General features: G+C 38.3%; 1 protein-coding gene across 5 annotated transcripts in view; it reads left to right on the plus strand.

Moving 5' to 3' along the window:
- The window catches only part of LOC145780893 (ATP-sensitive inward rectifier potassium channel 12-like), a 59,581-nt gene extending 53,655 nt beyond the window's left edge, over positions 1-5,926 (plus strand). For all 5 annotated transcript variants that reach the window (XM_082592547.1, XM_082592550.1, XM_082592548.1 and 2 more), the window contains one exon: positions 4,958-5,926. In XM_082592547.1, the coding sequence (XP_082448673.1) occupies positions 4,958-5,320 (363 nt within the window). In that variant the 3' untranslated portion in view covers positions 5,321-5,926. The remainder of the gene's footprint in view (positions 1-4,957) is intronic.
- Positions 5,927-22,051: the final 16,125 nt, after the last annotated feature.

Here is a 22,051-nt window from a genome sequence, read left to right on the forward strand (position 1 = left end):
CTTTTGTCAGAAACTTTCCAAACTGGGAACATCGACTTCGTAGTAGCCAATCGTCACGTCAAATGAACTGTTAATTCATTATTTCAAATAAAGAAAGCTGATAAAGTGATAAAGTTGTTAAAGTTGTTAACGAGTCCTGGAAGCACAAAAAACTACTTCCTTTGAAGACATATCGTTGGACTAGTTCAAAGCTCGACGTAGAGGCTACCGTTCTTTTGATCGTAATCGGTTTATTCAAGCTTTGGGTTACAACATTGGAAGCAGGATGGTGGACACTGTTGTAGATTACATCTGACCATTCTTATTTTGCCTCGTGCCTAATCATTTCTATTGCTTCTCCTTGCGGTACTATGACGTAGGTATTGCTCGTTTAAACAATCAAATACCTGCCGCGACATTTTACTTGTGTTCTAGCAGCGTAGCTTCATACAGCAGATTGTTTAGTAGTGAAGACATTTCAGTTGCATGTAATCTTTAGTTGTAAGCTGTAGTGTATAATCTCTTTATTTAAGTTAATACCTACTACCTTATTATGTTGATGTTAACCGCTATGTTTATGTTCAGCTATATCGTGTATTTTGTTTATTAAACCTTAATTTGAGGATTTGTGATGAATGAGTATGGATTCATAACAATTTAATAAACAGACACAGAATGGATCTTAAGGACTTAAGACCAAAACTGTTTACTGCCGATCTTCACAGTAGCGAAGCCAGGAAGCTTTGGTCGCACTGGTATAGGTCATTACGTATTATATTCAGAAGTACGAAGGTATTTCGGATGCAGATAAACTCGGTCTTCTTGTCAATCATCTTGATAGTGCAGCTTATGAGGTCATTTCAGAAGTTGGCACGTATGAAGCTGCAATTATTCAACTTCAAAGTGCATATGACAAAGCTCCTTATCGAATTTATGCGCGTTATTTGCTTAAATCTTGCAAGCAAGAGGTCAACCAGACACTTGATGAATATTATCAAAAGCTCAAGCGCTTGAGTGCTGACTGCAATTTCGAAGCTGTGTCGGCCGTTCAGCACAGAGAGGAATCTATTCTTGATGCCTTTATCGGCGGATTGACATTACAAGAAATTAAGCAACGTTTATTGGAAGAATCAACTTTGTTCTACAAGCTGCTTTCGAGAAAGCTCGGTCGTTGGAAGATGCTCAAAAAAACGCTGGACGAATAGTTGCAGAACCCTCGACACTGCATTCGCATCAAGTTGCTGTTATATCCGAACCTAAAAATAACCGTGAAAGAAAGCAAGATACTGTTGCAGCTACCGTTTCAGTAAGATGTCCATATTGTGGAAATAAAAGGCATTCTCGACAATTTTGCCCAGCTAAGGAAGTTGAGTGCTATCGTTGTGCTAAGAAAGGACATTTCTCCAAAATGTGTCGACCACCTAAACTTTCTATGAATAAAAGTCATTGTTCTTCAACCTCTTTGATGCACATAACCCCTCAAAAGACTTCAAAATCTATTGATACTAAAGTCATCATTCCTGTCACGATTAACGGTATTTCTGCCAATGCTTTAATGGACACAGGATTGTCGTTGTCAATTGCAACTAAACCTTAAAGAGACTGATCAGCGGATTGGTTTAGCAGTAAAAGGATGCAGCTCTAAAGGTGTAGGCATATGTAAAGTTGACGTGAACCTTGGTGGTCAACTATACCAAAAAGTGGACGTAATGGTGCTGGAAAATTTGCTAACTGATGTCATACTCGGCCAAGACTTTATGGAACAGCATAAAAGAGTCAGCATTTACTTCGGAGGTTCGAAGCCCACGTTACACCTCGGATTGTTGCAATCTGTAAAGACGTCAACTCCTGTCAATCTATTCCAGCATCTAACGGAGGATTTCCATCCAGTGGCAACCAAAGAACGGCGCTATTCAATGCAAGATAAAGAGTTCATAGGATCACAAGTAAAACGACTGCTGAAGGAAGGACTCATCGAGCCAAGTAATTCTCCATGGCGTGCGCAGCCTCTTGTGGTTACCCAAGATAACCATAAAAGGCGAATGGTCGTTGACTATAGCCAGACTATAAATAAATTCACTAGAATTGATGCGTATCCGCTACCACGGATGCAAGACGTGGTGCAAAATGTTGCAAAGTTTAATGTGTATTCGACAATCGATATGACAAGTGCATACCATCAAGTAGAACTACCCAAATGCGACAGGATATTTACTGCGTTTCAAGCTGACGGTTCACTTTGGCAGTGGAAAAGAATACCGTTTGGGCTGACAAATGCACTGCCATGTTTCCAGCGAATTGTGGACGATATTATCATGTCTAATGATTGCAAAGGTACGTTCGCTTATCTTGATGATATTAAAATCGGTTTTAAAACGCAGCAAGAGCATGATGAAAATTTGTCGAAGTTTTTGCAATTAGCTAAAGAGTGTAATTTGACATCTAATGAGTCGAAATGTGAATATTCGACTGACTGCATACATTTGTTGGGTTGTCAAATTTCTAAAGGTTGTTTAAAACCAGATCCTGACCGAGTGAAAACTCTTTTAGAGCTCCCTTCTCCAATAAATAACAAAGAGCAGCAGAGTGTTATCGGACTTTTCGCATATTATGCCAAATGGGTGTCTCATTATTCTGACACTTTCCTTTACAGCGACTTTCCTTTAAATGGTGATACTTTAAAAGCGTTTGAAGAGCTTAAATCAGAATTGGCCACTGTGACACTTGGAGTAATCGATGAAGAAGCCATGTTTGTAGTCGAAACTGATGCTTCAGATGTTGCCTTGTCAGCAACGTTAAATCAACAAGATAGACCAGTTGCATTTTTTTCCCGATCGTTGACAAAAACCGAAAAGCATCACTCTTCGATAGAAAAAGAGGCCGTTGCTATTGTTGAAGCAGTGCGGAAATGGAGCCATTTGCTGGCCGCGCGGCGTTTCAAACTCGTAACTGATCAGCGATCAATCGCGTTTAAGTATGATTGCAAAAGTCATAGTAAGTTGAAAAACAGTAGGCAGGGGACAATGTTCTAGATTACAACTGACCATTCTTATTTTGCCTCGTGCCTAATCATTTCTATTGCTTCTCCTTGCGGTACTATGACGTAGATAATTGCTCGTTTAAACAATCAAATACCTGCCGCGACATTTTACTTGTGTTCTAGCAGCGTAGCTTCATACAGCAGATTGTTTAGTAGTGAAGACATTTCAGTTGCATGTAATCTTTAGTTGTAAGCTGTAGTGTATAATCTCTTTATTTAAGTTAATACCTACTACCTTATTATGTTGATGTTAACCGCTATGTTTATGTTCAGCTATATCGTGTGTTTTGTTAATTAAACCTTAATTTGAGAATTTGTGATGAATGAGTATGGATTCATAACAGACACCAACAATGAAAATTCTGTGAAGAGCTTGGAAATTGTACCAGAGTTATGACCTACTGTGCAATCAAAGTTCCATGGCAAGAAGGAGAGCAGAGGTTAAAAGAAATAGAGGAGAGATTTCATGTCATCAATTGACCATCTCCTCATTTATAGAATAGCACTGTGACAACTCAGAAGTGGTTGCGGACTCATATATCGGCTATGGATATTCAGAAGCATTCTAAGCTGCCCACATTGAATGAACTCAGATCTGTGCAAAAAACTGTTTGCTGGCTAAAATCAAAGACTGTCGTGGTGCTTACAACTTAGCCCATAAAACCAAAGACCTGACAGACAGGCTATTTGTTTTGTATAATCTTGTTTGCACCAACTTGGAATATGCGTTTGCTGTATTTGGAGTTGTTCAAACTGTTCGTTAATAACTAAATGAGATTTTAGTTTAACTGTCACATTGGCAGCTTATTGGTTCTTACTAGCAAAGCTGCAAACACGAGCGCTCATTTCAAGAAATGCATTTCCTCACTTTCCTACAGTCAATTTTTTTTTGAAGTTCGCTTAGAAATAGGCTCATACAAATAAGTTTACAATTGAGTTAAGAGATTGGAATTAGCTCATGCAAAGCGAGTTTCAAGTGTAGGCCTACGCAGTAAAGAAAATGCAAAGGAGATTGCAGTGTAGCAACCAGGCCAAATTTCAAACTTATAATTTTATTTCGGATTCAACCACGTTTTCACGTTGCTTCTACCTTTTTCTGTACTTCAAGCTATGTTTTAGCATGGGTTGTTTTTCGACATGATCAGAAGTAAAAACAAACTGAACAGTGTTTCCTTTTAAAAAAGGTAAACATTGTTGGCTAACTTACACCGATTAGTTATGCATACTTTGTCTATAACAACACAGCTAGCTGTTAATAGAGCCCCCCTCCCAAATAAAATGCTAGGAATACACCCCTGAGCACGAGGCCACGCGAGTTCCAAGTCGGAAAAAAATATTTTACAAAGTGTTCCTCTGGAAGGGCTGCATCCACCTTCCTCCTATTAACAAAGGTTATAAGAATAAATTATTTTTGTTTAGTTGTCATTGAAGTAATGTTTTTGAACTTTTAGAAAAGATGGGCAATTGATTTAAAACAGGGTTGCCCAACGTTTTTTGGCTACATTTTAATTTTTGACCAAAGGTTTTAAGTCTATGACATCTACAGAAACCTAGCTCTGATGGAATAATATTGTTAAATACAAAATGTGCGTCTTAAACAAGAAATATTATTGGTGGCAATAAGTGACCAAAAGAAGGTAAAGTTTGCCAAAAATCTCTTGAGGGCAATCCCCAGACCTCCCCGCATTATTGTGTGTCACAATTCTAATTTGAATTGGTTCATCTTGCCATGGACCTTTCACAAAATTTTTGTTTTGACTAATTTATTTTTATAATTTTTTTGTTGATTCTTGCTGTTAAACTACTTCTTCCATCCGTCGGTACGTACCAACTTTGTACCAAACCTAAACTCTATGTTGCTCTTGCGGTAGTGAGACAAAACTGGATGTTGCGCTGTTCTCGTTCGTTCACTCACCTTATACGTCATAACCTTTCCAGCTGACTTCTACGACTTCGCTCTCGGACGAAGCAGACGATGACCGAACAAACTCACATACTTCTATCGAGAAGCGAAGACTCCCTTCCAGTAGCGACGACCCCCTGATTGATCTCACCAAGCCCCTGGACAAAGCAGCCAGTTTGCCTTCCTGGGCTTCAGACGGTTCGGAGGAAGGCCAGAAGGTTGGAGCGAATCAAAACAAGAATCTGTCGAAAGATATTAACTTGTCGGTATCAGCGACATCTGCCGACAATGCAACATGCAAAGCTTTGCCAAATGGTGGCCACAAGGAGTTTGACCAGTCGCGCAGCAAATTGTTCGGTCATGTGCCGATGGACAGTAACAACTCATTGTGTGTTTAGTGGTCTAAGAGCGCGGTGATGATGATGTCATTGTTCAATTGCGTGCACTCGCTCGTTGTACACAGACGATTGTGTCAATAATGCTTTGATGAGGTCGTTGCATTGTTTGATAATTTGAAAAACTTTGCCCAACCAAGCTTCCGCCGACAAATTGTTTCGCTTGGAAGGCCTCTCTTTGTAAATACCCGACGACCGTTGCAACTGGTGGTTACGTCATTTATGGTCGCTTTTTGTTTGTTGCTTTGGCTATGCCGCTTCAAGTGCCCTTCTATCGTGTTTCTGTCGCTGTTGCATTCTTTGTTCTCATCCGCGTGCCTTTCACCGATGCAGCGTGGGAGTGGAAAAGTCTTCGATGCAGGGCGCGTGTAGCGGCGCCGGTTGATCATTTCCTTTTTGTTCATTCCCTGATGCAGCTTCGTGATTTACAAGTGAAGTGGCTGATTGATCTTCAGGTTTATGGTCCCGTCATAATGAAGACCCGTCGCCGGGTGCGTCACCTATCTGTTGCAGCCGCAGCCAGTTGAATTATGTTGTGTGTTGCTATGATTGTGTTTAAAACGCTTGTAAGCTTTTCACTTTGTTGAAGTAATAAATAGACTGATTGCACTGACGACTTATCTTCCGAAACGCATCAAGAGCAACTTCTCACTCCAGTCAGGGGCGGGCACCCACTGGGCGTATTCGTACGTAGCATCAAGACATTGTTGCAAGCTACGTCAACTTTGCTTCTTACGTCATATTATAACAAACCTTGATAATTCAGCATCCCCGCACCGCCTAGGCACAGGTCTCGTACCCCTGGTTAAGAACTCTTGCTCTATTCGTTCATCCCCGACACCCGGCCTGACGCCACAGAGCCAGACTTGGGTACACCTCTACCGTCTTTGCGTGGGCGTCAAGATTTTCCGCTCAACCATGCTAGTGACCATGCACCAATAGAGAATGGCTTACTCTTGTGAATATGGTGCTGAGGAACAGACCGCGGGGCGCGGACTACATCACTTTCAACCCACATAACAAGAGTGGAAACGCTGCGTGTATTGGATAACGAAACCAACACTGGCTGCTCTGTAGGAGTTTCCTCCAAGTCAGCAGAGGTGGGCATCCGCTACTTTCAAAATAGCGTGCTACTCGGGCTAAAGTAAGGTGCGCTACAGCTACTTCTTCCGCTACTTTTGTCTTAACTTGACTAGCGCAGACAGCACTTTTTGACGTCAAAATTACCTTGAAAATAAATGATTCATTTCATTCAGATTTATGAAGTCATTCGTTTGCCTACTGTATACATTTCAAAAACACAAGCATTTCCAAATGGTAGTCGCTGAGTCCTGCCCGCGTTGGCTTCACGCCGGCTTCAACACGTCTTTTCCAACGGAGAAAAATCTCTCCACCGCAGCACTGGAAGGAATGGGAGTGTTGTATTTAATAAAGCGACGTTATAACTAGGCACCAGGAAAGCTTAGACTTGCTTCTGTCTGAAAAAAAAAAGCTTCCACAATCAACTTTTTCCATACCGACTTTTCATGCGATGGCACTAACGCATCAAACAATAATATTCATTCTCGGAGTCGTGACTGGTGTTGGTGTCATTCTTGTCGGTGTCAACGTGGCCTGATACTTCCCGCAACTAGGGACCGGGACGACTCACTTTACTGATTTTTCTTGAGAAATGGACAGCTGGATGGTTACTAAATACAGTAGTTCAAAAATTAGAAGAACTGCACAAGGTTTCTTTGATTTTAGGTAAATTTTGGTTAAAATTTTGGGTGCTAGAAGATCTGCAAAACCTTACTGTAGCAGTGTGAGGCTATCTACCGTTACCTGTGTTGTGTGAAGTCTACCCTTGTGTTATTATAACTTGAATACTATTCAATAAACATGCCATCACATAATTCCTACATTTATTTTGGCGATACACACTTTGTACACACGTGGGCAGGTCATATAAACTGCACCTGAGTATGCGACATATGGCAGTAGACCTCAAGCTGTAGTTGCATCAAATTTTGTCATAATATTATGACCCTCCAGTTGCCCACCTTACTTTTGAGTGAGCAATCCCCTGCCCTACACGCAACAGTCGAATGCCTTATATATTGCCCTACATATGAGCGCTTAAACGAGTTCTCTTGCTTAGAAATATTTTCGCGTCAAAACTTCAGGTCTACTCTATACTCAGTAGTCTGGCTGCTAGTCAAGCAACTGGAAGTTTGTAGTTGTTATTTTGTATTTGATGCACCCAGTGTTATCTTGCCACACCTGTGTCTAACTTTTTAACTTCACCAAGGTGTCTGAACACTTCTTTCTGAAGTAAATTGCGTGTTTGCAACCTTATCATTTTGCAGCACTTTTTACACAAGTTCAGTTGCTTTTATTTCTGACCATAACCATCACAACAAAAATAATTCAATTCAATTCAATTTATTTTTCTTTGTCAGAATGCAAAAGAAATGATATTGAGAAAAAGAAATACAGTAACAAAACTAACAAAAGGAAAAGGTGGCAAAACCTTAATGGTTTAAGACGTGCGTGAAAGGATCTAATATTGCGGTATATGCATCAATAAATATAGTCAAGCACGGCCACCAAACCTGATACTTTAAAATAAGTTGATGAATTAGTTAAGAATCAGTCGCCTCCTCGTTCCTGGAACAACTGGAGCGCCAATTCTTAAAGCAATGAGAACACGACTGAACCCAACATCACAAAAACAAACTAATATACACAGTTACACACACATATTGAAATTACATAACGGACTATCAAAACAAGGACTATTTACAGATTTCATACAGAAATAAAGTGTTCGCAGCAACAATATTAAGTAGCCTATATATTGTAGAACAAATACATAATATGGCAGCTCATTATCAAGATAAAATAGTTAAAAAAGCTTTGTTTTTTAAATTAATTTCCTGCGCATGTAAGAGCATAACAAGCATGATGATATAGCAGCGTGTTTTTGGTATTTCTAATAAGAGTTGAATCATCTTTGATAGCGTCAGTGAGGGATGGAGTGTTTTTGGTATCGCTAATGAGAGGTGGAGACTTTTTGGTAGCGCCGATGAAGGATGTAGTGTCTGAGTTGTTTCATGCATCTTTTCCAAACCAACCTAAATAATAATCTTACGAAAAGTCAAGCGATCCTCTGAACGAACATAATAGCTTATAATAATCAGGGGAGTAGTTAGATGCAAGCTGGTAGTAACTTAGTGATATATTCTTATCTGGCAAATATTAAATTATGCAATACGGTATAGTAGCTTATTCATGGAAGAGTAAAGATAGTAATCATCATCCTTATCCGGTCGGGTGTAATATATAAGATATACGTATAGTAAGATATGTTAATGTATAATATAGTAATATATGATATGTAGGATAAATTTACAAAAGTGGCATTTGGAAAGGCATGCTATACCAGGATATGGTGCAACAATCAATAATACAGTCAGATAATTAAAGAGTTACAGCATAGGTTGTTAGAGGTTAATTTTCAAAACGCAAGTGCTTTTTCAGGTTACTGCAAAATATTGAAAAGGTTTCAATTTCAGTGATGGTTTTCGGGAGATGGTTCCACACTTTAACTCCACTAAACTGAATGGATTGTTGAGTCAAGCTTTTGGAGAAGTAGGGGAGGAAAAAGTGATTGTTGCTTCTGGTTGATATTGAGTGCAAATTGTTATTAAGTTGAAATAGAGAATTAAAGCATTGGGGTAAGCGATTGTGTTTGAGTTTGAACATAAATTTTGCAGTTTCTATTGTGTATAGTTCGTCAATAGTGAAGAAATTATGGGATTCAGAGTGATTTGATTCATGTTTTGCAATCATTTTTATAAATTTGTCGCAAATTTTTTGAAGCTTTTTTAAAACAGTTACATGACCATGCTTCCATACACTTATGCAATACCAGAGATTGCTTTCAATTAAGGAATGGTAAAGGCAAATCAAATTGTTGGTGTTTAGGTAGGGCTTAACCTTGCAGATAACTCCAAAGTTTTTGCGAAGTTTTTGCAGTAAAGATAGCATGTGGGGTTTCCATGACAAGTCTTCGCTCAGCAAAATGCCCAGAAAACTAATAGTGTTGACACGTTCAATGGGTTGATTGCATATAGATAGTGTGTAAGAGAGGTTTGAAAGTTTATTTGTATTATTGAATAACATGTATTTTGTTTTTTTTACATTTAGTGATAACTTATTTGCTGCTAACCAATTTGTTACTCCTGTCATTTCCTCATTCGCCATTTCGAAAAGTTTATCATAATTTTTACTGCAAAAGAATAAATTGGTATCGTCAGCAAACATTATAGATTCAGAGTGTACTAAACATCTCGAAAAATCATTAACATAGATTAAAAATAATAGTGGTCCAAGGATCGATCCTTGTGGTACTCCATAACATATTTCTCTTTTAGCAGACATTGAGTGAGATACTTCTACAACTTGAAATCTGTTTTGTAAGTAACTTCTGAACCAGTCATGGGCTATACCCCTAATACCAAAATAGTAAAGTTTGTTTAGCAGAATGTGGTGATCGATAGTATCAAATGCTTTGGACAGGTCCAAAAATATACCTAGTGTTGTTTCTTTTCTTTCAATTGCATTTGAAATTTTATCAACAAGATCTAATGCTGCATGACTTGTAGAGTGATTTTGTCTGAAACCAAACTGCTGACCATAGAAGAAGTTATTGCCTTCTAGAAAATTGTATATTCTATTGTACATTATTTTCTCAAGTACTTTTGAAATTGATGGTAATAAACTCAGACTGATAGGTCGATAATTACTGCAGTCTTCTGCTTTCCCTTTTTTAAATACAGGTATTACTTTAGATGTTTTGAATGATGATATGAATTTGCCATTGGTTAAGGATAGGTTAAATATATGTGCAAGTGCAGTAAGTATATTGTCTGGGGAAGCTTTTATAATTTTTGTTGGTATTTCATCAATGCCACAACTTAGTTTGGATTGAAAGGAAGAGAGAATTTGCTTAATTTCAAGAGTGGTGGTGGGCTGTAAAAAAATTGATTTACTAATAGGATTGGAAAGGTATTCTGAAAATTGTGAAGTTTTGTTTGGGATTTTATCAACTAGCTTTGAGGCAATTGAAGAAAAATATTCATTAAAGTAGTCAGCTTTATCTTTGTTGTGAGTTAAGATTTTATCTCCAGCAGCCAGACGGGACCATTTGTTGCACTTGCTTCTCCCTAATAGCTGATTTAAAACACTCCAGGTGCTTTTAAGATCATTTTTGTGTTTTAACAGAGCAATTTTGAAATGATTTTTCTTTTTGAGTTTCAGTGATCTAACATAAAAGTTTCTCAGAGCATTGTACCGGGATTTATTTATTTCAGATGATTTTCTAATGTACTTTTTATATGCAAGTTGTTTTTTTCTATGAAGTTCACAGAGTTCAGCATCATACCAACATTGGGTTTTCGTGTGTTTTACTGATTTGACAGGAAAACTATTTTTAAATAATTCGGAGTAATTGTTAAAAAACCTATTGTAAGCTGCATCAGTGTTAGTTTCTTCCATTATATTTTTAGTGTTAAACTCTGATAGTCTTTTAACAAAATTACAGATGTTTGTGTTACTAAAGCACCTTTTCTCTTTGAGGTGGGAAAATTCTTGAATTAAACCTAATTGAGAGCATTGTATTACAGGCAGATGGTCAGCAATGCAGTCAACTATTATACCAGCATTTGTTTTGGCATTATAGACATTTGTCCATATGTGATCAATAGCTGTGGAACTGGATGAAGTAATTCTAGTTGGTTTAGTTATCAATGGATGGAAGCTGTATTCAAACATTGCATCAACATAGTTACTAGTGTGACAGTTGTTATGGTCTAATAGATTGTAATTAAAATCGCCCATAATAAAACATTGTGCATTTGATTTTGATATTGTTTTTATAGTTAGAAGGAGTGTCTGTAGAAAATCAGAGTTTACAGCACAAAGTGATTGAGGGGATCTATAAATAGTACCACAAGTTAACTTTTTTTTGTTCACGAATAAATCAACAAAAAGAGATTCAAAGTTTTTTTCTTTCATAATAGTTAAGTCATTTCTTACAGAGAACATAAGATTATCTTTAATGTACAGTGCTACTCCTCCGCCCTTCTGTTTGCATCTGCTGTTTGCAAGAAAAACATACCCTGCTAGGGAGGTAAATTCACCAATCTGATTTATTTTTAGCCATGTTTCATTGATGGATATAATATGTGGTTTAATTTTCATGGAGGTTAAAAGTGCTTGAAGTTTAGAGAAATTGTTTGGGTTGGATAGAGATCTAATGTTTAGATGCATAGTTATCAGGGATTCATTTATTTGCATATTTGCTAATAATGAGCTTGCTTCAGTTGAACTGATATACACATCATTGACTTCAAAATATAGATCTGATTCATCATTACTGGCAATTTCATTTGCATTTTTAGATGAAAAAAGCTTGTTAAGTACTGAAGGTTCATTGCTGAGGGGTTGAGGGGCTGTGTGTATGAACAGTTCTGAGAAATTAGTATCATCACAGTTTAAAAAGGGTAAAGAGTTTTGGAGACAATTTCTGCATAAGTAAGAATGATCAAGTTTTTTACATGTACCAGTGGGTATTCTTATATTACTGGTAGTGCATTTAAAGTGATAAGAAAAGCCACACATGCTGCAAAATGTGGATTTCTGGTTGCTGCGAACAACCTTATTACATATGTTACATTTAGGTTTAAGCATAACAAATAAGGAATAAGGACTTACCTGTATAGCTGTGAAAAAACATACCAAACTAAATGCAGAAAATGTAGCCTACTGGTTTAGTGCTGAAAGCACTATAATTGTGTTATTGTTATTTTGGGAATAAATGGATCAAAAGGACAATAATAAAATATACTAATGTCAGTTGAAAGAAAACATATTTTTCTAATTGTCAGACTTGTAGTCCATGTACTAATTTGCAACCGTTTATCTTCAGGGACCTTTAGACATTTTATTTGTTAACTTAAACAGCTCCAAATTTTTTCTGTCAAATTATTTTTAGTTGCAAAATCTTTGCAAATTTTGAAGTGGACACCATTGCAGCGATGGTAGCAAATTCATACATGGACCCCAATATAAAGTTAATTTTAGTAGTTTATTTATTAATATGTCATTATCTGAGAAAGAACAAGTTTCTATTTACAATTTAAGCTGATAAAAAGTAGGTTATTATATGGATGTAGCTAAAATCAAGTAGTTTATCTATTTACTTAACTCTTCAATGTCCTTTGTTGAGTGAACTTGGTGCTTTTTTTCCTTGACATAAGCGAAAATGTTGCCATTGAAGGTGTAGACATTACTTTTTCCGAGTTTCTCTTTTGCCTGATTAAGTAATAAAAGCCTTTTTTTAGTTAGAGATTCAGTGATTGCCATTCCTGTACCTTTCAATTTTGTTTTCGACTTAAATATCATGTCACGAATAGACCGCCTGGTAAATTTTACAATCATAGGTTGTTTTTTAGACCTTTGGGACAGTGGATGGCAAATACTGATGTCCCAAGCAGTTACCTCAGTACCAGTACTCATTTTCCTATTAAATATATTTAAAACATAATCAACAAATGAGGCATGGCTGCTTGATCTATCAGGCATGTCTGAGCAGCCATGAATGATCAAGCAGTCACGCCGAGAATACTGTTCCTGCTTGTCCAGCTGTTCTTCAAAGTTTTGTATAGCAGAAGATATGCCACTAATCTTCTTGGCAAGGTCATCTATTCGTTTGTCTAATCGTTCAACAGCATTTTTTTTAGGACCTGAAACAAAAGGGACAGGATTAGTATCAGTTTTAGATTCAGAATTTATGTCACCACACTGACCTTTGAGAACCTTTTGTTCTTCCTTGATTTGAGCCAAGCTGTTCAACACATCTGTCATCATAACTCTCAAGTCTTCTTTACCTCCCATTGCAGTACCGTAATTAATAGTAGACTAGTTAAATAAAGATTTAATGGTAGTTTTAACACAGACGTCCTAGGCACTCATTTACCTGAAACTTATTCAAATAGAATATACGTTAACACGTTAACATTTGAAAGCCATCATTGAATGACTGCAACAACTCAAAGTGCCAGCTCACTCCGACTAGTTATTAAGGAACAGTAGGTTTATTTCTTGGTTTGGCGAGAACTTTTTGAAACGTGACGTCAAAAACACGTTTTTCTCAACCCTGCTTCTGCCTTACCCTCCCAGGACTAACAACTTTTATGCTTGAATCAGGGACCTCAGAATACCAGAATACTTCAGAGATCCCTGGCTTGAATTTAGACGTTTAGGATGGTTTTAACCAAACATTTTTGGCCGTAAACTATAAAATCACTATTTCGGGCCCCCAAATAATCACAGGGCTGGGCCCTCAAGGGTACGCCGTAACCCCTTCTCATAGGCCTTGGCAAACTTGATGGCTTTGTGGTAAATACATATTTTGGTATTTTATGTGTAAGGATCTCTATATGAAATTTTGTCTACCTGATGGATATCCTAACTCAGTGGTTCTCAACCGGGGTTTAGTGAAGAGATTTCAGGAGGTCCGCGAAAGTTTCCGAGTTTTTAGCATGATTGATAAATTACGAAATTTAAAAATGGTTTGTGCTTTGTTTATGTATTAGCCTGCAGTGATTTTCAAACTGTGAATCGCAACGCACTGGTGCGTGGTTTGAAATTGCAAAGGACGTTGCACTAAGGTTTGGCTTTTTAAGTAAAAAATATCATAGCTTATAAATGACTTAAACCTTTTAATAAGGCTATAGTTCAGGCCCTTAGGGGAATATTTAGGCTAAACGTGTTACACGTTGTTTTTTTGCATATTTTTGCAGTTGATCAACCCAACTTTGATTTTAGTGGGTGCCACAACTTTTTGGGTCACGTGATCACTCCCAAATCGGGGATTTTCCCAGAAATCACGTTTCAGCTCTTTTTACGTCATTTTGTGCTATTACATATTTGATTTTTGTATATTTTAACTTAAAAAGCACATACAAATAGGCTAAGTGAGACAAAATAAACACAAAATAATTTGATTGATGACGTCATCGCATATATTTTTTTGCTTTTTTAACCTATTTTGGTCGTTTGTTGTTGGTTTTAGTTGGAGTACCGGATACTAAAACCATTTCACAATTCCTAAAAGTAGTTTCGTCATGATTGCATCTTTTATGACGTCATCATTACATTATTAAAACTAGACAACTTCAAATTCAGGAACCAAAGGTAAGTTTATTCCGAAAAAAGCGATCAAATACTCTCATTATAAGTTTTGCAAATGCTTAAAATTTTACAATTGCAAGCAATAACAATAATTCCAGTACAGTATGACGCAATAACGACGTCATCAAGGGAATAACCAGAAGAGCAGCTACCAGGGGTGAATTTCCCTTTTGGTCATGCCACTTTAAAATTTAAAATAATATGTAGGCCTAATTATGATCTACAAATCAAATTAATACACAACCCAGATGATGCAATGTCAGAGTCTTAACACTGTTAATTAAATAACACTTAATTCAAGATGAAAAAACTAGCGGTTTTCGATGTTAAATTCCTACCATACGTAATTTGATGTTAAAAAAAATTGTGTACGACAAGTTTTTTCAAGTTACAAGATAGAGTTTAGAAAGTCAAAAGCATTTCTTGAATGATCAGTGTGGATTGGAGATGAAACGTCAATGTGGATTTCGTACTCGCATCCGCATGAACAAAGACTTGTGCATTTTATGGATTTTTTTCTTACAGGAACATCGAGAGCCACAAGTAGACTGACAAAACGGAACAAGCTGATTTGCATCATTATGTTTCCAACCCCAAGCTAAAGGAGAAGGTAGTTGCTGAACATTTACCAGGCTTGATTTCCGTATTTCAGCTTGATGTATCGCTCTGCGTGTATGTTGCATCAGAGCAGCTGACGTTGGTGGCAGCTTTTCAATAGTGCAACCAGTGGCGTACGCAGGGGGGGGGGCCATTGGGCCATGGCCATTGGGCCATCGTGACGCCACACGCGTGCCAAAGTGAGGTTGTAACCTCACTTTGGCACGCGTGTGGCGTCACGATATTGAGAATGATGCTTTCAGTCTCATTATGCTTGGGAATGATGCTTTCAGTCCAAAAAAACTCGCCTAATTTTAAACGAAACTGCATTACAAGAGCGAGTTTTGCCAATACCAAACATTTAAACATCTCAGTCAAGAATTAACAAGAAAACAGAGATTTAGCTTTATTTCTGAAATATGCCCAAGAAAACATGATCATATCCTTTTGCTATGCCACCTGACAGCACCATTTTACGAGAATATTCGTACCCACATTTTTGTTGAAAATGCTCTCAGAATGCACCAAATTCAAAGTAATTTTTCAAAATTTTCTGGGGGAGGCCCCCCAGACCCCCGCCGCTGGGTGTCGTTTTAAGCGAAAACGCCGTCGGGCTTCGCCCGCCGGTCGTCAAAACCCCCCCTTTAAAAACTTCTGGCTACGCTACTCTCAATGCCCCCGCCCCCTTCACAAAATCCTGCGTACGCCACTGAGTGCAACCATTGGTAAACATCATATAACAGCATTCGTCTATATCCGTGATAGTAGGACCATTGCCATAAAGAGCTATGCTATGACATACTTTTGTATGTCATTTATAGAACTAGGTGAGCTTGAGAAATTCAGAGAGTTAAATAAGCCACACATTGCGGTAAGATTAAGCATCCAACAATCCCAAGCCTTTTTTTCCAAAGACGAAACAGTATCACAGATTGTGATAACATAAAACAAAGGTAAAGAAGCGCAAATCATCGAAGATTGAGGTGAAGATGAAACAATATCATGGATTGGAATGAAGCGAGCTTTTTCTCCAACTCCAAATTCAACCCATAGTTTACAGATTTCTAACTTGTCAAAACACGAAATTGCAATAATTACCACATCAGTATCTACTGTTTGAGAAAAATATGAACACTATAATATAAACGACGACCTTTTAGAGTACATGCATAAAAGTGAGACAAAGTCCAATTTGAAATTCTTTTGTTGCATTTTTCCAGTTAGAAATTCTTATGTTGCATATCGCGCGATTTCGGGTATTTAACCCTCTTCAGTACAACTTTTATCAGTATCTACTGTTTTGACAATGGCATCGGATTTTCCATGTTTCACATGGAGAAACATACGGGTGTCTGCCTTTTCGTGATCACATGGGGAAACCTCAGACATGTCCAATGTTTGATTGTTAAGAGCTGTATCTAACGATGTTACAACAATCGTAAACAAGTTTGGATCGACTGAAGTTATCACAGCTTGTTGTACCAGTTGATATAACGCAGTTTTGTTGCTGTCATTTCCCAAAAACTCAGACCAGTTGAGAGAAAGACGAGTATTACTTGTGACAGCCACGTAACATCCAGACCCTGTTTCTTGCAGAAGATAAGCCTCAAATAGCTACTGCCATCACAGAACATGCCAGCAGTGTGATGTCAGCCGATTATGAAGTAGTGAAAGAATCTGCCTCGAAAACCGATCACTACGTCCTTGATGGAGGGTTCTTGTTGCATCGAGTGCCATGGAAACTGGAGACAGTTATGGGTCTATTGCACAGTCGTATGCAGATTTTACCATTCGTCATTATCGCTTAGCAACGGTGGTCTTTGATGGATATGGTGGTCCGTCTATCAAAGACAATACCCATCAAAGACGCGGCATGAACGTCCACCCGGTTGTTCACTTTACTGTAGACACCCAGTTCATTGGAAAGAAGGAGCAGTTCTTGCCTCGAGCTTCCAACAAGGAAGGATTAATTTCTGCTCAACTGAGGAATAGAAGCTGCAATGTGATGAACGCTCCAGGTGATGCAGATGTTGACATCGTCAAGACGGCAGATGGACAGCCCTCATCGACATAGCACGACTTTAATTGGTGAAGATACGGACCTTTTAATATTGATACTACGCTATGCTGACACTGACCCAGACATTAAAGACCTCTACTTCCGCTCCGAAAAGGCTTACGCAACCAAGATACACGACATCAACAAACTTAAAGCAATCATCGGACCAGACATAATTATGCTTACAGCTCCTCTTCATTCACCGGTTGTGATTCAACGTCAAGGATATTTGGTATCGGGAAGAAGACGCTTTCAAGAAACTGGTGAAAAGTCAACCAATAATCAAAGAATGTGCAAATTGCTTTATTCTCCCAAATCAGACAGACCACATCATTAAGGATCTTGGAAACAAAGCTATGACCGTTATGTTTGGCAACGATGGCAGTAGTAACCTAGAAACACAGCGGTGCCGCAGCTCTCACACCCGCCACATTGACACCGCCATCAATGACGCACTGTGACTGGATGCCTGCGTCCCACTCCAACGGACTTCCTTCCCATCCTTGCAGGCATCCAACCTGCTGAACTTCGCCGTAAAGGAGCCATGATTTCCCTTGCTTGTCGCGCACTGGACCCCGACCACCTCCTCCACAGTACATTCCAGCGCCTACCTGGAGGACAGCAGCGACTGAAATCAAGACGCCCATTTGTGCCCGCCGCACGACAGCTTCTGAACAACGTTGAAGATCTTGGAATAAGTGCGGCACACTGGACGAACTACACATGGAACATGGAGTGGCAAAACAACACCTCCCGACTCCGTGATTTCCTACCCGACGTCGATCCCCACCCTCCGGGAATGTCCCTCGCAAGACTTGCGTGGGTCCGGCTTAACCGCCTACGAACCGGCGTCGGTCGCTTTCGTTCAGACATGTGCAAATGGGGCCTGGCTCCCTCACCGGGATGCGAGTGTGGCGCCACAGACCAGACAGTAGATCATGTCGTCCATGACTGCCCAATCCATCAACCACCGCATGGAGCGCCTGGACTGAAGGCCCTGGATGACGAGTGGCTGATGACATCATGCCCAAACATATAGTCCAGAAGAACAGCTCATACGACGACGAACACAGCGATACAATACATTGGTCAAGAAAATTAAAACAGCCAAATCCTTTGTTCACCCTGAACGTTTGCCACCTACATCATCCTTTACCAAATTCCACTGCCTCAGAGTTTACTACCAGATTATGGTCAGGATGGGTAAGCTACTGACGATGGTATGGATGCTCTAGACTGGGGATGGAAAGTAGACAATAATCAGATGGTTCCAATCATGACGGACATGAAAGCTGCCCCGGACAACCTACTGAAAATGATCACTGCAATTGCGAATCGTGTTCACCTCACTGTAGTTGCCAGAGATATGTGCTACCATACCATGCTGGATGTGGACCATGCCAAACTGGTTCATGTGTCCATACAGCAATCACATAATTACAGACGATGACATCGAGAGTGACAGCGATGAGCATTAGTAATACTTGATCCATTTGCTTTCTTTACGCTGATTATGTCAAGAGTCTACATGACCACATCGTATGAGCTCTTTATGCCTGCTCAGTTAACCCAAATATATATAGAAATTTACCGGGTTTATTAATAAACAATACATTGTTATTGTACATTTTTAATTGTTTTGGTAGCCATCTTGGATTGCCATATTGAATCTATAGGCTATCAGATAATTTAACAATTCTGAGAATGGTCTCATTGACTTCAAAAGGTATAAAAACCTAGATATAGACACCAAAACTACACGTTTTGATCATATGATAACCTAGTTATGGTCAATTTACTGTTATTTTAATGGTTTGGCGGCCATCTTGAACTGAGAATAGTCTCATCGACTTCACATGGTATAAAAACCTAGATATAGATACCAAAACTACATGTTTTGGTCATAGGATGACCGAGTTATGGTCAATTTACTGTTATTTTAATGGTTTGGCGGCCATCTTGGATGGCCATATTGAATATATAGGCTATCAGATAATTCAACAATTCTGAGAATAGTCTCATTGACTTCACAGGGTATAAAAACCTAGATATAGACACCAAAACTACATGTTTTGGTCATATGATGACCTAGTTATGGTCAATTTACTATGTTATTTTAATGGTTTAGCGGCCATCTTGGATTGCCATATTGAATTTATAGGCTATCAGATGAATTAACAATTCTGAAAATGGTTTCATTGACTTTACAGGGTATAAAAACCTAGATATAGACACCAAAACTACATGTTTTTGTCATAGGATGACCGAGTTATGGTCAATTTACTATGTTATTTTTTGTTTGTTTATCTTTATCCTGCATTGCGGGAAAGCGGACTTGAGCGCTATGCATCGGTGTACGCCTTCCGACTTACACCTGACCCACGCTGCAGCCGACGGCAATGTCTGTTTCCGGTTGTCTACTCTACTTATGACTTAAATTTGGTACTACCCATTACTCGAAATCGATCACTGGGTAGAGGCAATTATCGTAAAGTTTCTTGCCCAGAGAAACAACAGCAAGTGCGGGTGGCTGGAGTCGAACATGCAGGCTCTCGACTGCGATCCCAACGCGCTAACCACTCGGCCACGGCTGCCGACTGCGGCTATTTTAATGGTTTGGAGGCCATCTTGGATGGCCATATTAAATTTATAGGCTATCAGATAATTCAACAATTCTGAAAATAGTCTCATTGACTTCACAGGGTATGAAAACCTAGATATAGACACCAAAACTACATGTTTTGGTCATATGATGACCGAGTTATGGTCAATTTACTGTTTTGTTCAATGGTTTGGCGGCCATCTTGGAAGCTATCTTGAAAATAACCACTTTCCGGAAGTTGGATTCCTTAAGATTTTGAATTTGTTAGTACTGACACTCAATAGGCCTACTAATCAAATCAGTTGAAAAACCATTGGTAACTTATTGTAACCAAAAAAGTAACACCAACAACAAACAAGCAACTACAATAAGAAAAAAACAAGCAAAAAATTAATACATGACGTTACAATGACGTCATTAATGACATAATTTTGTGTGATTTTTATCTCGTGTATTTTGTAGTGGCAGTCAGTCCAAATGTAAAAAAATAACGTAGGGGAAAGCGGGGCAAAACGGACATGTTTATTTTAAAGTTCTTTAATTTAATTTCTGTTTACAATATTTTGCGTTTAATGCGTTAGGTACATTGAGGCACCAAACAAGAACACGTTTGCAATGTTTAAAACATGATTATTTATTCAGATCAATAATTATTTGCAATTCTTTTTTTTTGCTTTGGTGACCGTTTTGCCCCAGCCATGGGGCAAAACGGTCAGGGTGTGATGTTTTTAGTTTTTATTATGTTTTTAGTATGAAAGGCTGGTTCTTAGCAAATGAATCTCACTCTTAGCATGCTTTTCTGACTAAAATTTGTTTTTACCTGCAAAGAAGAAACGCGAATGACGGCGAATTTTTATGAACCATATTTACCAAACAATAAAATTGTCAGTAAGAAAAAAAACAAGGTCACCATGATGGCATGTGCATTACATGTGCAAATTTTTCGGGCTTTATTGATAAAATATGCAATCAAACATGAGATATCACGTGTTTTAAACCGGCATTCTAAAAACCAAGAACTTGCTGAGTGTGTCCGTTTTGCCCCAAGCAGCACATGTCCGTTTTGCCCCAATGAAGTCAGCAAAAAAAATGGTTCTTCTGGCATTACAAATAAACTTAAAACAATATTTTTTTGCTACACACACGCAGAATTAATGCTAGTTTGACCAAATTAAAAAAAAAATCCAAACGGTATACAAATCTCCTCAGAACACCTACTCAACCTAACGTACTTCTTTTTGAAAAACCAATGCAAAACGAGCTTCGGACTATCAGTTGCTTAAAACTGGCAGCACTGTTGCTAAACATTTACACACGATTTATTGGACTTAATTCCAGCTGTTGCGCAAAACAAAACCATCAATCCTTTCAGTATAAAAATAACGGGGTGTCCGTTTTGCCCCGCTTTCCCCTACCTAATTGCATAAAAATGCCGTGAAAAGAGATCAAAATTGACTTGGGGGGAATCCCCGATTTGGTGTGATCACGTGACCCAAAAAGTTGCGGCACCCACTAAAATTGAAGTTAGATTCATCAACTACAAAAAAATGCAAAAAAACAACGTGTAACACGTTTAGCCTAAAGATGCTCATTTTTGCCCCTAAGGGCCTGAACTATTATGTTTAATTACAAAAGTGGGAAAAACTAACCGGAAAAGGCGATCTGGTACTAGGCCTATGACACTTCCTCAAATGGACGATCAACCTAATACAGAAAGTAATCACTAAGAAAACAAATCAATAGCTTTTTTTCCCTAAAAGTCTGAACCTTAAAACATTTGACCAGGCTAACACTCACAATGGTATTTCAATAAATATAATTTATGTTGTGGAACATGTTTTCGTTCATTAGAACTCTTCAGCACAACTGGACCGAAACAAAACTAGCCTACAATATAAATAGATTTCAGCACTAGTGAACCAAAACGAAGGAAAAATTACATACGGTATTAATTAAGATAAAATGTTCATGACCTCCATGTTCTTTACTTTTTTTCTTTCTTTTCTTCATTGTTTTAGCAAAACCGCAACTATCGAATACTTGAAATGAATTTTCTAATTAATACCGTAGGCCTATGTAATTTTTCGTTCGTTTTGGTCCACTAGTGCTGAAATCTATTTATATTGTAGGCTAGTTTTGTTTCGAATAATTTTTGTTTCGGTCCAGTTGTGCTGAAGAGTTCTAATGAACGAAAACATGTTCCACAACATAAATTAAATTATATTTATTGAAATAC

The sequence above is a fragment of the Aplidium turbinatum genome, chromosome 12 (genome assembly GCF_918807975.1).
Source record: "Aplidium turbinatum chromosome 12, kaAplTurb1.1, whole genome shotgun sequence".
Lineage (NCBI taxonomy): Eukaryota > Metazoa > Chordata > Ascidiacea > Aplousobranchia > Polyclinidae > Aplidium > Aplidium turbinatum.